Raw genomic sequence first — 13,996 nt, 5'->3', positions numbered from 1 at the left:
CAAGAAAATTGAAAAATCAAAAAATTTTTCTATTTTTCAACGGTAAGAAAATTTTTTTTTCAGATTTTTCAGTGAGCTTTGATAGAAGTTGAAGCTTTTTTCCTTCTGTTTTAACTCTCCATTTAGAAAGGATAACCTTATCATTTGCAAAGATGTCTGAAGGAACTTTCCCAGGTGCTATTGGTATCGATTTGGGTACCACCTACTCGTGTGTTGCCGTTTACGACAAGACAGCCGGTGTTGAAATCATCGCTAACGAGCAAGGTAACAGAACCACCCCATCCTACGTTGCTTTCACTCCAGAGGAGAGATTGGTTGGTGATGCTGCCAAGAACCAAGCTGCTTTGAACCCAACAAATACTGTGTTTGATGCTAAGAGAATGATTGGTAGAGCTTTCAACGACGAGAATGTCCAAAAGGATATTAAGACCTGGCCATTCAAGGTTATCGACGATGCCGGAAACCCTAAAATTCAGGTTGAATATTTGGGCGAATCTAAGACTTTCTCTGCTCAGGAGATTTCTTCCATGGTTTTGAATAAGATGAAAGAGACTGCCGAGGCCAAAATTGGTCAGCCAATTCAGAAGTCTGTCGTTACCGTTCCAGCATACTTCAACGATGCTCAGAGACAGGCCACTAAAGATGCTGGTGCCATTGCCGGTATGAACGTGTTGAGAATCATTAACGAGCCAACCGCTGCCGCTATTGCTTACGGTTTAGGTGCTGGTAAGACCGAGACGGAGAAGCACATTTTAATCTTTGACTTGGGTGGAGGTACTTTCGATGTCTCTCTTTTGAACATCAAGGGTGGTGTCTTCACTGTCAAGGCCACAGCTGGTGATACTCACTTAGGTGGTCAGGACTTTGACAACAACATGTTGGATTTCTTCCAAAAGGACTTCAAGAAGAAGACTGGCTTGGACATCTCTAAGGATGCCAGAGCTTTAAGAAGATTGAGAACAGCTGCCGAGAAGGCCAAGAGAACTTTGTCCTCTGTGACCCAAACTACAGTTGAAGTTGATTCTTTGTCCGATGGTGAGGACTTTTCTACTACCATCACTAGAGCTCGTTTCGAGGACTTAAACAGCGACTTGTTCAAGTCTACTTTGAAGCCTGTCGATCAGGTCATGAAGGATGGTGGTCTTTCTAAGGCCGAGGTTGATGAGGTTGTTTTGGTCGGTGGTTCTACCAGAATTCCAAAGGTTCAAAAGTTGTTGTCCGATTTCTTCGATGGTAAACAATTGGAGAAGTCGATCAACCCTGATGAGGCTGTTGCTTATGGTGCTGCCGTTCAAGGTGCTATTTTGACTGGTCAGTCTACTTCTGACGATACCAAGGATTTGTTGTTGTTGGATGTCATTCCATTATCTCTCGGTGTTGCCATGCAAGGTAATGTGTTTGCTCCTGTTGTTCCAAGAAACACCACTGTGCCTACCATCAAGAGAAGAACCTTCACCACTGTTGAGGACATGCAAACTACTGTTCAGTTCCCAGTCTACCAGGGTGAGAGAGTCAACTGTGTTGAAAACACATTGCTTGGTGAGTTCGACTTGAAGGGAATTCCTCCAATGCCAGCTGGTGAACCAGTCTTGGAAGCAATCTTTGAGATTGATGCTAACGGAATTTTGAAGGTTACTGCTCTTGAAAAGTCTACTGGTAAGTCTGCTAACATTACCATCTCCAACTCTGTCGGCAGATTGTCTAATGATGAGATTGAAAAGATGATCAACGATGCTGACAAGTTCAAGAAGTCCGATGAGGAATTCGCTAAAAAGCACGAGGCTCACCAGAGACTCGAGTCTTACGTCTCCTCTGTCGAATCTACTGTCACTGACCCTGTTCTTTCCGCTAAGATGAAGAAGTCTCAAAAGAACAAAATCGAGACTGCATTATCAGACGCTTTGGCTTCCTTGGAATTGGAAGACTCTAGCGCGGATGACTTGAGAAAGGCCGAGTTGAACTTGAAGAGAACTGTCAACAAGGCCATGAACTCTCGTTAAATTCTATGAATTCAAGGGGAATTCTGTCTTGCTAATTAATCGACTTAAATCTTTAAAAATAAGCTTATTTTCAGCGGTGATGTAGTATGTGTAGCTTTGAAGTTCTCTGAAGCTTTAAAGTTTCTTTTTTTTCATGAAATCTAAAATTTTCTCATATTTTCATTTTCAGGATTTTGGGTACTTTCTTTATCTTTCCTTCTTCACAACAGAGATGAAGTTAGATACCAAGTATATGCAATATTTGACACCAGAGGACTGGAAATTGTTGAATGCTGTTGAAATTGGGTCTAGAACCCACGAGGTTGTTCCTACTAAGCTGATATGTCAAACAGCATCACTTAGAAACGGTGCAGGTGCTGCCAACAAGGCTATCTCTGATCTCGCCAAGATTAGTCTCATTTCCAGATTGCGGAATGCAAAATATGATGGTTACAAGCTCACTTATAATGGCTTCGATTATCTTGCATTGAAGAATATGCGAGAAAATAATACTTTTAGTACCCTTGGTACGACTATTGGAGTGGGTAAAGAGTCTGATATCTATTCGGCATTTGGGCCCAAGCAGGAAAGAAGAGTGTTGAAGATTCACCGTCTTGGTAGAGTGTCGTTCAGGTCTGTGAAGACGAAAAGGGACTATTTACGCAACAAGCAGGCTCAAAGTTGGATGTATTTATCGAGGCTTGCAGCAGAAAGAGAATGGGATTTCATGAATATTTTGTATGACAATGGATTCAGTGTTCCAAAGCCTTATGACTATACAAAGCATTGTGTTCTCATGCAGCGGATTGAAGGATTTACCATGAAGATCCTCCGAAAGCATGCTTCTTACAGGAAGTTGTACAGCCAATTGATGCAGTATATAGTGAGACTAGCAGATTATGGACTGATCCACGGAGATTTCAATGAGTATAACATCATGATCAAGGAAGACGGTACATGGGATCCAGAGAAGGAATTAGGATTCGTGGTGATTGATTTCCCTCAATGTGTCTCAGTTGAGCATCCTGACGCAGAATTTTACTTTGAGAGAGATGTTGAATGTGTCAGAAGGTTCTTCAAAAGGCGGTTCAAGTACATTCCTAAAGAAGACAGAGACACTGAGGACACTGATGGATATGGTGAGGAATACAAGTATGCATATCCGGTGCTTAGTCGAGATGTTGAGAGAAAAGGTGATTTGGATGTTCAGGTTCAGGCATCAGGGTATAACAAGCAGTTGAATAGGATTGACAGGGATTTACAGGGAGCAGTTCAGAGTATGAATATAAACGAAGGAGAAGAAGAAGGAGAACTTGAAGAAGAAGGAGAACTTGAAGAAGAAGAAGAACTTGAAGAAGAAGGAGAACTTGAAGAAGAAGAAGAACTTGAAGAAGAAGGAGAACTTGAAGAACCAGAGCAACCAGAGGAACTCAAGGAACTTGAAGACGAAGAAAATGAAAAAATTATAGACGTCCTAAGTTCAGGAGGAAACTTGAAAATGGACAAACTGGGAAACTATATACTAGACGAAGAACACTAATAGCATCGCTTAATCACATCGATAACTCCGACAACGAAAATTCGAGGGTCCTAAAACAAGTCTAAATAAAGCTGATTTAACCGGCTTTCGCCTTCAGGTTTCGGGCATTTTTTTAATTCTTGCATAAATCATACTCCTTCTATTCCCTTGTTTTGCTCTTACATACTTGGCTATTGATCGTCTGATGCTGCTTTCCCTCTTCTTATTTATAGGGATTTGTTTTGCTCAGGTTCGCTCCTATTATTTTAATGCAGAGTGGATTCGTGCCAACCCTGATGGTCTCAAGGAGCGATCTGTTATATCGTTCAACGGGTCATTTCCCTTGCCGGTTATTGAAGTGAACAAAGGTGACCGTATACGTCTTTACCTTACTAATGGCTTAGGTAATACTACGACTTCTTTACATTTTCATGGCCTATTTCAGAACCGCACTAATCATATGGATGGACCTGTCGGCGTGACTCAGTGTCCTATACCGCCAGGTAAGACTTTTCTTTATGACTTCGTGGTTGAACAATCTGGCACATATTGGTATCATAGTCACTCGGGAAGTCAATATAGCGATGGGCTGAGGGCTATGGTTATTGTTCATGATTCAGAGGTGGAATCCAAGTATAAATATGATGACGAACGCTTGTTTTCTGTCAGTGATTGGTACCACGACACCAGTGATGTTCTTGCGGAACGTCAACTAACAAGATACAATCCTACAGGTGCTGAACCTATTCCTCAGAGTATGTTGTTCAATGATTCTAAGAATGTCACTGTTAGCGTTGAGCCGGAAACTACATATATCATTCGCATTGCTAATATCGGCATTATGGTTTCTCAATACATATTCATAGAAGACCACGAATTTGAGATAGTTGAAGTTGATGGTGTCTATACGAAACCTGCTAGGGCCAACATGCTTTATTTGGCTGTTGGTCAGAGAGCATCCATCTTACTTAAAACAAAGAGTTTGTCCGATGTTAACAAACAATTTTGTATTGTCCAATCACTGGATACTTCAATGCTTGACGCTATTCCAAAAGATCTTCAGGTGACTTCCATCAGCTATCTTTCATATGACAAGTCAATGGCCAAATCTGTTCCCAGAAAGGAATTCTATGACATTGATTCTTATGAACCTTTTGACGACTTCAATTTGGAGCCCCTGATAAATCAACCTCTTCTTCCGGAACCTGATCATGTAATACATCTTAATTTGCATATGGATAACTTAGGGGATGGTGTTAATTATGCATTTTTCAACAACTTAACTTACGTCACTCCTAAAGTTCCGACGTTACTAACTGCCTTAACAGCTCCGGATAATCTAGTGATGAACGATAGGATATACGGAGAGAATACAAATGCTTTTGTTTTGAGTGGAGGGGATGTTGTTGATTTAGTGGTCGATAATGATGACTCGAACAAGCATCCCTTACATATGCATGGCCATCAGTACCAGGTTGTTGTTAGATCTCAAGAGTACGAAGTTCCACACCATTTCCAATACGAAAATGCCAGCGAGTTTCCTGAACATCCCTGCGTTAGGGATACCTTGACTGTGAATACTTATGGACACGCAGTAATCAGATTTAGAGCCGATAATCCTGGTATATGGTTTTTCCATTGCCATTTGGATTTTCATCTTGAGCAAGGCTTAGCTATAGTATTGGTCGAAGCTCCAGACGTACTTAGAGATCAACTAAAATATGATTCCCTTCCGTTTGACTACATTCAGACTTGTCTTGCAGCTGATATGCCCACTAAGGGTAATGCGGCTGGAAATACGGAAGACTGGCTTGATCTAGCTGGTCAGAATCTTCAGCCAAAGGCATTACCTTTGGGCTTTACACTTAAAGGATACATAGCGCTTGCCGCATGTGCAATATCTGCTCTTTGGGGTTTATGGGAAATATCTATCTTTGGTATGAGTGACGTCAACAAGCAATTCCAGGACAGAATCGACCACGAGAAGTTGGTAGTGAAGGATCTCATACTGAAGCTTAGCGACGAGAAGGACAGGGTATCAGGCAAGAATCTTCGACAAATCACCGAAATGCTTGCAGAACTCGACGAACTGGATCATAAGTTTGCGCAACTATGAAATTAACAATAACTAAAATCTTTACTAATCTAGCACAGAACATAACATATTACATACCGTTAGCACAAAGCGTAGCGTACTTTTTCTCACTAAAATTCACCTATTCAGAACCTCCCATCATTGCTCCTCCCTTACCAGCATACTGCTCGGCCAACTTGGCCATATCAAATTGGTCCTGTCCAGGTAAAGCACTCATCTCACTATCATCATGATCAGCCTGTGGAGCCTCTTCAGCCTGCTCATCCTCATCAACCCACTTTTCAAAATCAGTTCTGATGTAGTGATACTTGGCCTTCTCTTTGGTGAGTCTTGGCCAATATTTAACTTCTAGCTTCTTCTTGATCAAAATGAAGGCTATATGAGAACCTGCCACATGATAATGGGATAATTTCTCATCTATTTCATCAAAAAATTCAATATCAAGCTTGTAATCATGATCGTCAGACTTGGCAGTGATCTTCAAAGCATTGCTAGAAAGATCAATCTTCAAATCTTCGGGATCAAGAAGGCGAACCGTTAAAAAGATAATATTTTTAGAGGCGATTTTGTCGCTCGAGCGCTGGGCCCAAAGAACTAAGCGATATGTTAGTATTATAATTTTGGTGCATGAGTTCGGATAACTACTTACCTTCTGGTGCAATTGATGTCATTGTGGATGCAAATGTGTTTGAATTCGTAACTATAACTATAACTATTTAGGAAGAAAGAAAGCGATGGCTGATCCAAACATTAAATGAAAAAATGCTGAAAAATATATAATCTTTGTCGCGTCGAAGAACGTCGAAATTCTAGAACATTGTCAACGTCATGTCAGGATGCAAGACTACGTACGGCTGTATACAAGATTTTATTGTAATCGGAACTAAAATACATATCATGGAAAGTCACTCAACGACGTCTGAGCGACCGAGGCATCAGCTTCTTCCTTGAGTGATGGCTCGGAGGCTGAGCTGGAGGTCCACTGAATATTGCAGCAGGGTCTTGCTTAGCCATATTTCCAGAAAAGTTGATATCAGGAGTTGCAGACTTGTTAAAGTTGAATGTAGAAGGACCCGCAAAAGAGCTTCCATTGCCATTGACATTACCGTTGCTATTGCCATTGCCGTTGCCGTTGCCATTAGCAATTCCGAAGGCATTGGGATTGTTGTTATTTTTACCATCAAAACTGAAGGCTGACGACTGAATATGTGATGGGGGAAGCGTAGGAAACTCATTGAGGCTAAATAGCTTTCCCTTGCTGCCGTCATTGGCGCCATTGGAGGCGTTTCCGTTGCCAAATCCGCCAAATCCAGAGGCATTATTTCCCGCCAAAGGTGGCTTTGAATTCTGACTAGGCTGATTAAATCCATTAAATTCATTGGAGGCGTTATTGTTGGAGCTAGAAGATCCAAAAAGCTTGGGAGCAGATACGTTACCGCCATTATTGGTAGTGTTGAAGGAGAATCCATTGCTAGAATTAGCATTGCTATTGGTATTGGCTCCGAAGGCTGGTGGCATACTACTGGCTCTAGAAGTACTTCCAAAAGCAGACGAGTTAAACGTAGTAGCTGGTGCACCGGGAGTAGATGCCCTTGTAAGACTACTACCATTGACCGCTCTTTCAGCTCCAAACGAGACACCGGTTGGGCTGTTGCTTCCAAAGGATGTACCTGCTGCATTTTTATTGACAGCGCCGAACTTTGAGGGCTTTGCAGCGTAACCCCCAAATGAGAAACTGGACTGGTTTCCGTTGGCCGTTGATACAACATTGGCAGCATTCATCTTGAATACAGGAGGAGCAGAAGTCTGGTTTCTGTTTCTCTTTCTTGATCCTCCAGGCTGTTCAGAATCTCCATCTATTGATTGGTGCTGGTTCTTTTTAGAACTTTCAAAGGAAAACGAAGGCTTTGTAGGCACAGAAGTAGATCCAAAACTGAGAGTTGGCTTGCTAGCAACAGTAGCAGATGAGGCAGAGATGGAAGAAGCAGGAGTGGATGTCGAGTCTTTTGAAGTGAAGGAGAACGCAGGTTTTGTAGGAATACTAGCCTGGACATTCTGGCTAGGCAAATGGTTTCCAAAATTTGGCGCGGCTGCAGAGAGTGATGAGCCCATCCCAGAAGCTTTCTGGCCGAAGATAAAACCAGGTGTATTAGCCTGAACCTTCGCTGCCGGCGGGGCTGAACTGAACTGGAAGGCAGGCTTCTTCTGAGTAGGAGCAGACAACTGGAAAGAAGGTGTAGATGAATTTTGCTTATCTGACTCTTTTAGTGGTGTAGGGAGAGCTAGTTTAAAGGCTGGAGGAGCAGACTTAGATTCCGGTTTTGTACGGGAACCGAAAGAAAGCGTTGCGGCCGGGACAGAAGCAGAAGCAAAAGCAGGAGCAGCTGGCGACACCGAATTTGCAAATGGTGTGGATGAACCAGCTTTTGAACCAAAAGAAAACGAAGGGGTATGCGATGATTTCTCAGGTTTTGAACCAAAGCTGAAAGCAGGAGTGACGGTACTAGACTTTGCGCCGATCTTTGTCTCAGTTTTAGCTGGAGCACCGAAAGAGAATGTAGATACAGCAGAACCATCGGCAACAAATGGAGCAGAAGGTACTGGGACAAGGGGTTTGCCACTAATTGGTTTAACCTCAGTCTTATCTAAAACCTTCGGCACCGAATTGCTACCAAAACTGAAAGATGGCATTAACTCTGCCTTTCCAGCAGATTGACCTCGAGGCTTCTCGTGTCCAAATGAAAAGGCTGGGACCGAATCCTGGTGGATTTTCTCTGCTTTGGGCAAAGGAGCAGACACAACATTAGTTATCCTTGGGAGAGCACCAAACTTGAATGCGGGACTTGGTCCAATAGTCTCTTCATCCTGCTCGGTAGTTGATGTGCCATTTAGGAGCTCCCTTGTACTCTTTTCAGGGCTTTTAACTGGTTTCTCCTTCGGAACAAACGACTTTGGCTTTCGGACAGTATCCAGTGTAGAAAGAGAAGTATTTGAATTGAACTTCAACTTTTCCGAAAGCGGCTTTGCCTGAGAGATCACGTGCGTTTCTTTATCAACATCGTCATCATCAATATTATATGCCATCTTCAGCATGAAATATCCACTTTTATTTCGTTTATCCTCGGGAATAGAATCCAAAGACTTTCTAGCAACCTTCTTTGCACGAATAGTTGTTTTTAGGGGAGCAGAATGATTAGCTTCCACAGTATTTATACCCGTATCCATATAAGATGAATTCCTAGAAGATGTCACGCTACGTGAATGAACTAGGTTTTGTGTATGTCTTCTGAGATATCCTAATCTGGTTCTCCGGTATCGATCTGCCTCCATTCTCTTTTTAAGATGGACAAGTTGAGCGCGTTCTATAGGATTTATTCCAAAAGATGCGTTTCGTGACTGGTGTGCTTGATTTGAAGATCTCACCATGACAGACTTTGACCGAGGTGTACTGCTATCTATATTCTTACTGTCGTTTGCAAACCCACGAAAAAAGCTATTGTTGTATTGGGACGCCCCAGATTGTGACACAGAACCATCTGCAATTGAATGATTACTTTCCGGTTGTATAGATCTCATTTGATCACTGCTGTCTTTCTTTAGACTCGAATAAAGTACACTATTTTCACGCTTCACCTTCTCGTATAGGTCAGCTAATTGACGAGCATTTATAGGTGTATGCAAGGCTTTTTCAGATGGTTTCGAAGGTGTTGATTGGCCACAAGACTGCGTGGATGAATTATCTTTGACCTGGGGCTCCTTCAATCTTTTCACTATACCCCACAGACTTGAAATAGACTCTGTCAACTTTGCCAGTTTGGAAGGTCGTCCAGATTGTGGAATCAGTGATACGCCACCATCAGATACATCAGATTCTAAAAACTTCCTTTTATTGGTTGTCATGTGGAGACGGACGGAGTATTACCGAAGATATGTAACAAAGGCAAGTAAGGAAAACTCTATGTCATGTCCAGAAGATCCTCAAGGAGTAAAAAAAAAAAAAAAATTGTCAACCAGCTCAGCCACAAACGAAGATCAATACAGATGTGGCGAGTGTCTTTCTCTCTTAACAGTGAACTGAAGGTGAGAAGTGACTGACTATCCCTCTATCAACAGTAACAGATATTGTGGTTGAATCATGCTTAATCAAGATGAATCGGCGCTTATTAGGACGATATTAGGACCAAGATTGACTCAAATTGTTCACGGGGAATTGTCGGATGATAGTAAGTTTCAGTTTAGATCTCTACTTACAGGCAAGGCTATTGACAAGGTAGTGAACGATGAAAATGGAGCTGTGATGAACTGCTTTATAGTAGAGGCATATTTAAGTGATATTTCTGATAAACAAGTGAATGAAATAATCAAAGAGCTAATTATAAAGCTTCAAATACCCACCAATAGAGATTTTATATGGCTGAGGAACGATGAGCTAAGTTGGCAGAGACAATTAAGGATCGACAACTTCTATAGAATAAGGTTAATGGACATTATGGCTGATAAAGTTTTGTTAGAGAAGGTTGCCTCTGAACTAAGGGTGAAGTTGATAGATCGGTTAACGGCATTTTATGATAGTCAATATTGTCCATGGTCCAATATTGAAATCTCTAATAAATGCACTGAATGCATAGCAAAACTTAATGTTACCAAGACAGAAATTGAAGGGCTAATTCAAAGCTACAAATCTATTCTTGATGAGTTATCGGATATCAATTTTCGGTCTAAGCTTACTAGATCTGGCCATATACGTCTGCGGAATAATACGGAGTTGTTCAAAGATGTCAGCCCATTGTTCGGAAAGTCGTATTCTAATACGGTGAGCAGTAGGGACCTTTTTGTTCGACGGAATCTCTACAGATTGAATGTATTGAAATACCTAGTGGAAAAGTTTAGTGGAATGGAGCTTGAACGTCATTGGGGAGTTGTCTTCTCATTGACTATGTGCTTTCTCGATGACACCCAACCACTTGTTAAAGTTGAAGCGTGCAGAAACTTGCAGCAGATTTTCCTAAAATTGATTCCAGGAGATAACATTCTAACTCGTACACAAGTAAGTCCGGTGGTCTTTGGGAGCATAGTGCCCATAATATTATCATTACCGTCGATGACGCCTAAAGAAACATCTCAAAGAGCCATTCCGGTGGCATACAAAACGATTTTTGACCTGTGGAATGCTACAGCGGAGTCGAAGCAAATTGGTAAGCTTTCAATGATTCTCAACGATTTTATTTGTCCGTCTCTAACCAAGGTAAAGGAGTACCCAGACCTTGTGATGATCCTTCTAAGGGTCATTGACCAACAACTAATACCAGCAGCGGGAGACTCAATGATTCTATTCCGAAAACAGATTCTCTACACTGTTTTGGACTTGTTGATAGATCCTTACATAGTGTATTCCTTGCCTGTGGTTTTTGAAAGTGTGGTGATTATTGACCATTTGGGCTTGGATGGGCTGAGAAAACGCAAGTACGACATCATCGGATGCATATTAAAATTAGAGAAACGACTTGTACGTAGCTACGGCGATAGAGAAACATCGGAAGAATCTACAACGCAATTAGCCAAGTTGAACCAATCTTTCGAGTCCTTAATTGTTCAGTTGGACTTTTCCTCAGAGGAACTGGAACAGATCCGACTTGCACAGCCGCGATTCACATATGTGTCAGAGTAATAGAGGCTGTCTTATATGAGGAGTCTTACTAGTATAAATTATATAATGGCACAACTAAAGAAATTCATGACTCAGTCAACTAGAGGTATGTAGGGAATTAAGAGAGCAGGATACTTGGAGTTGGTACTAACAATGATTGCCTAGAAATCGTCCGGAAGTATAAGAACATTGAAAGGGAAGAGCATGATCGATTCAGAGAGATTGCCAAGAAGGGTGATGGGGGTACTTATTCATTGAAGTACGGTGAACATAATAGAGATAAAAATAGGTATTTGGATGTGCTGCCGTATGATTATAATCGAGTCAAGATAGATGCAGATGGATACATCAATGCGAGTTATATTGAATTAGGGTCTTCAAGATATGTGGCTACACAGGGTCCAATTTCAAGTACTGTCAGCGATTTTTGGAAGATGTGTGACTATGTTTGCAAGAAACGAATAGTAATTGTCATGTTGACACCATTAATCGAGAAGCAAAGAGAAAAATGCTGTAAGTATTGGAGTTGCCAGAACTTTAGCATAGTGGATTCAGTTACAGGATGCAGAGCGATTCAATTAGATTTTATTAGTCAAAGGTATGACGATAGGGGCCATTTTAAAGTTACAAAATGGAAAATGTATAAACCAGATAGACCGGCAGAAGTCAAAGATGTGTTTCACTTTTATTACGATAAGTGGGAGGATTTTTCACGGCCTTCAAGTTACGAACACGTGATAGAATTAAGTCAGCAAGTGGCCAAAGTCAGAGATGCGCAAGAACCGGTGATTGTGCATTGCTCGGCTGGGGTAGGACGAACAGGTACTTTTATCGCTATTGATCATCTTTTGAACTCTATGAAAGAAACAACTGAGGTGGAAGAGTGCGCTGACCACGTGGATCCAGTAGAGGATGTTGTTAGGTTACTTCGTAAACAACGAATGTTGATGGTGCAAAGACCTCAACAATACCAATTCGTGTACGATACGATACGAAAGTACTCAGAAACCAACGGTGCATAGATAAACCAAAGTAGAATATATTAGAGTCAATGAGAAAAGAGAGAGATAGAGAGTAATAAAAAGAAGCTATACATGTAGACGAACGAGCGAATATGGAAGCACGGAAAGTCCTTTCCAGAAAGAAAATCAAACACTCCGTCCAACTTACAGGACTGCAACCAGTACAGCCATATAAAGCTGGTGGTGGAGTCTTAATTCCCCCTTTTCATATCCCTGAGCATCTGTATTTTTCTTCTTCTTGCATTGATAAACCAATTGGAAAGTTGTTGATTGGTAAGACCTGTCTCTGTGATTAGTTCAGCTTTTTCCGAAGAGTTAGGGTAAGGGTGATTCAAATTATCACTCAACCAGTTGAGTAAAATAGCAGTAGTCTTCTTTGGAAGATTTGATCTTCTCTTCCTTTGGATAAAGTTGGAGCGTTTGCTGATAGACTTGGGGGAGACCGAAGTGATCGACGTTATCGGTGAAAAAAGTTGTGGGCACTCCAGAAGAAAATGTTCCCGAAGTAGCAGTGGATACATGAATTATATCATCAAAAGATGAAGACCGAACCGTTTGTGAATATTCCGTGGCAGAAGATGAAACGTAACCAGGACTGACAGAAAATGGGGAAGAAGCACCAGAAGAATTAGATGAAGACATCGACAAATCTGCTTGACGGTAAAGAGGAGTGACAAAAGTCGTCGTTGGAGGGTGATCAAACACCGATGGACTCGAATTGCATCTCCTGTTGGCTAGAACTGTAGATAAAGAAGTCACTGGAAGTGGTAATGGTATAGGTTTAGGAAGTTGAAGATGATGGAGGGATTCCGAGAATGAATAGTCCAACAGTGAATGAATTGAAGGAAGTCGCAATGAAACAGGAACCTTATCCTGTGACTGTAAATTTGATTGTTGAAGATATGATGGATGCTGATGACGCTGGAAATGCCTTGGATGATCTTGCTGTGAAGCATATGAATATTGCATCAAGTCTGAAGGAGACGATGCCAGTCCGGAAATAGGAGTGGGTAGCAAATGGTGAGAAGGAGATATTTCAGGAGTCGTATTCATCATGGTTTACAGAAAAAGCAAATAAATAGGTAGACAAGGCGGAGAGGCTAAGGGGTAAGGGACCACAAAAATGGCAGCTGAAATTCACCGCTTTATATAAGTTATATTAAAAGAGCCGTAAGTGGTGCGTCGTCGAAATCACCAACTATTGAATGCAAGGGAAGAGAATAAAAAGAAAATCCGGAAATACGAAATCTTCCAGACCAAGAAAGTTATAATGGGGAAAAAAGGGAAAGCCAATGAAAGCATGCCAAAGACAATTGAACGAGCCCCAATCAAGTTGTTAAGGCATGCATCTCTGCATTGAAGTCAGCGAACCAACATGACTTAGGGTTGGCAGCCGGGTAAAGGAAATGCCAGTGGAGAAGCCGTCCGTGCCCGTCTGTCTCCGTACGTCTCAGTTTCCCTACTTAGGGGCGCCACCTTCCAGGCTTTTTGACGTTTGTTCTGTCATGAGCAAATCAAAAAGGCCAATCTGCATGTTGGGGTCGGAACGCTCCGCTATTCCATCGGCATGACATTTGGGCTGCCTGAAGTTTCTCATTCCCAAACTAGTAACAATGCCGAAAACGCACTAGAATAGTTCGCGTTTCTTTTGAGATAAGCATCACTTTCGATGTCAATTTTTCATCTGCGCGCTGTCATTGGCTTCCTATCTTCCGTCCGATATTAAGAGAGTCA

The 13,996-nt window shown here is 41.7% G+C and overlaps 7 protein-coding genes across 7 annotated transcripts; 5 read left to right on the top strand and 2 right to left on the bottom strand.

Moving 5' to 3' along the window:
* Nucleotides 1-152: 152 nt before the first annotated feature.
* Nucleotides 153-2,000, top strand: SSB1 (Heat shock protein ssb1; the record flags this gene model as incomplete). The annotated part of the gene is made up of 1 exon (XM_038921336.1): nucleotides 153-2,000. The coding sequence occupies one exon, from the start codon at nucleotides 153-155 to the stop codon at nucleotides 1,998-2,000; it is 1,848 nt and encodes a 615-aa protein (XP_038777264.1).
* Nucleotides 2,001-2,211: 211 nt separating this feature from the next.
* FOA43_001011 (uncharacterized protein) lies at nucleotides 2,212-3,519 on the top strand (the record flags this gene model as incomplete). Its single annotated transcript, XM_038921335.1, has 1 exon — nucleotides 2,212-3,519. One exon carries the CDS (start codon nucleotides 2,212-2,214, stop codon nucleotides 3,517-3,519), a length of 1,308 nt encoding a protein of 435 aa, XP_038777263.1.
* A 439-nt stretch (nucleotides 3,520-3,958) lies between these two features.
* On the top strand, nucleotides 3,959-5,614 carry FOA43_001010 (uncharacterized protein; the record flags this gene model as incomplete). The annotated part of the gene is made up of 1 exon (XM_038921334.1): nucleotides 3,959-5,614. The coding sequence occupies one exon, from the start codon at nucleotides 3,959-3,961 to the stop codon at nucleotides 5,612-5,614; it is 1,656 nt and encodes a 551-aa protein (XP_038777262.1).
* A 100-nt stretch (nucleotides 5,615-5,714) lies between these two features.
* FOA43_001009 (uncharacterized protein) lies at nucleotides 5,715-6,264 on the bottom strand (the record flags this gene model as incomplete). The annotated part of the gene is made up of 2 exons (XM_038921333.1): nucleotides 5,715-6,187; nucleotides 6,243-6,264. The coding sequence occupies 2 exons, from the start codon at nucleotides 6,262-6,264 to the stop codon at nucleotides 5,715-5,717; spliced, it is 495 nt and encodes a 164-aa protein (XP_038777261.1).
* A 238-nt stretch (nucleotides 6,265-6,502) lies between these two features.
* FOA43_001008 (uncharacterized protein) lies at nucleotides 6,503-9,450 on the bottom strand (the record flags this gene model as incomplete). The annotated part of the gene is made up of 2 exons (XM_038921332.1): nucleotides 6,503-9,377; nucleotides 9,443-9,450. The coding sequence occupies 2 exons, from the start codon at nucleotides 9,448-9,450 to the stop codon at nucleotides 6,503-6,505; spliced, it is 2,883 nt and encodes a 960-aa protein (XP_038777260.1).
* Nucleotides 9,451-9,728: 278 nt separating this feature from the next.
* Nucleotides 9,729-11,261, top strand: FOA43_001007 (uncharacterized protein; the record flags this gene model as incomplete). The annotated part of the gene is made up of 1 exon (XM_038921331.1): nucleotides 9,729-11,261. One exon carries the CDS (start codon nucleotides 9,729-9,731, stop codon nucleotides 11,259-11,261), a length of 1,533 nt encoding a protein of 510 aa, XP_038777259.1.
* Nucleotides 11,262-11,327: 66 nt separating this feature from the next.
* FOA43_001006 (uncharacterized protein) lies at nucleotides 11,328-12,262 on the top strand (the record flags this gene model as incomplete). The annotated part of the gene is made up of 2 exons (XM_038921330.1): nucleotides 11,328-11,335; nucleotides 11,371-12,262. 2 exons carry the CDS (start codon nucleotides 11,328-11,330, stop codon nucleotides 12,260-12,262), a joined length of 900 nt encoding a protein of 299 aa, XP_038777258.1.
* Between the last annotated feature and the right edge of the window lie 1,734 nt (nucleotides 12,263-13,996).

Source organism: Brettanomyces nanus, chromosome 1 (genome assembly GCF_011074865.1).
Source record: "Brettanomyces nanus chromosome 1, complete sequence".
NCBI lineage: Eukaryota > Fungi > Ascomycota > Pichiomycetes > Pichiales > Pichiaceae > Brettanomyces > Brettanomyces nanus.
This window is presented reverse-complemented; position numbering and strand designations above follow the sequence as displayed.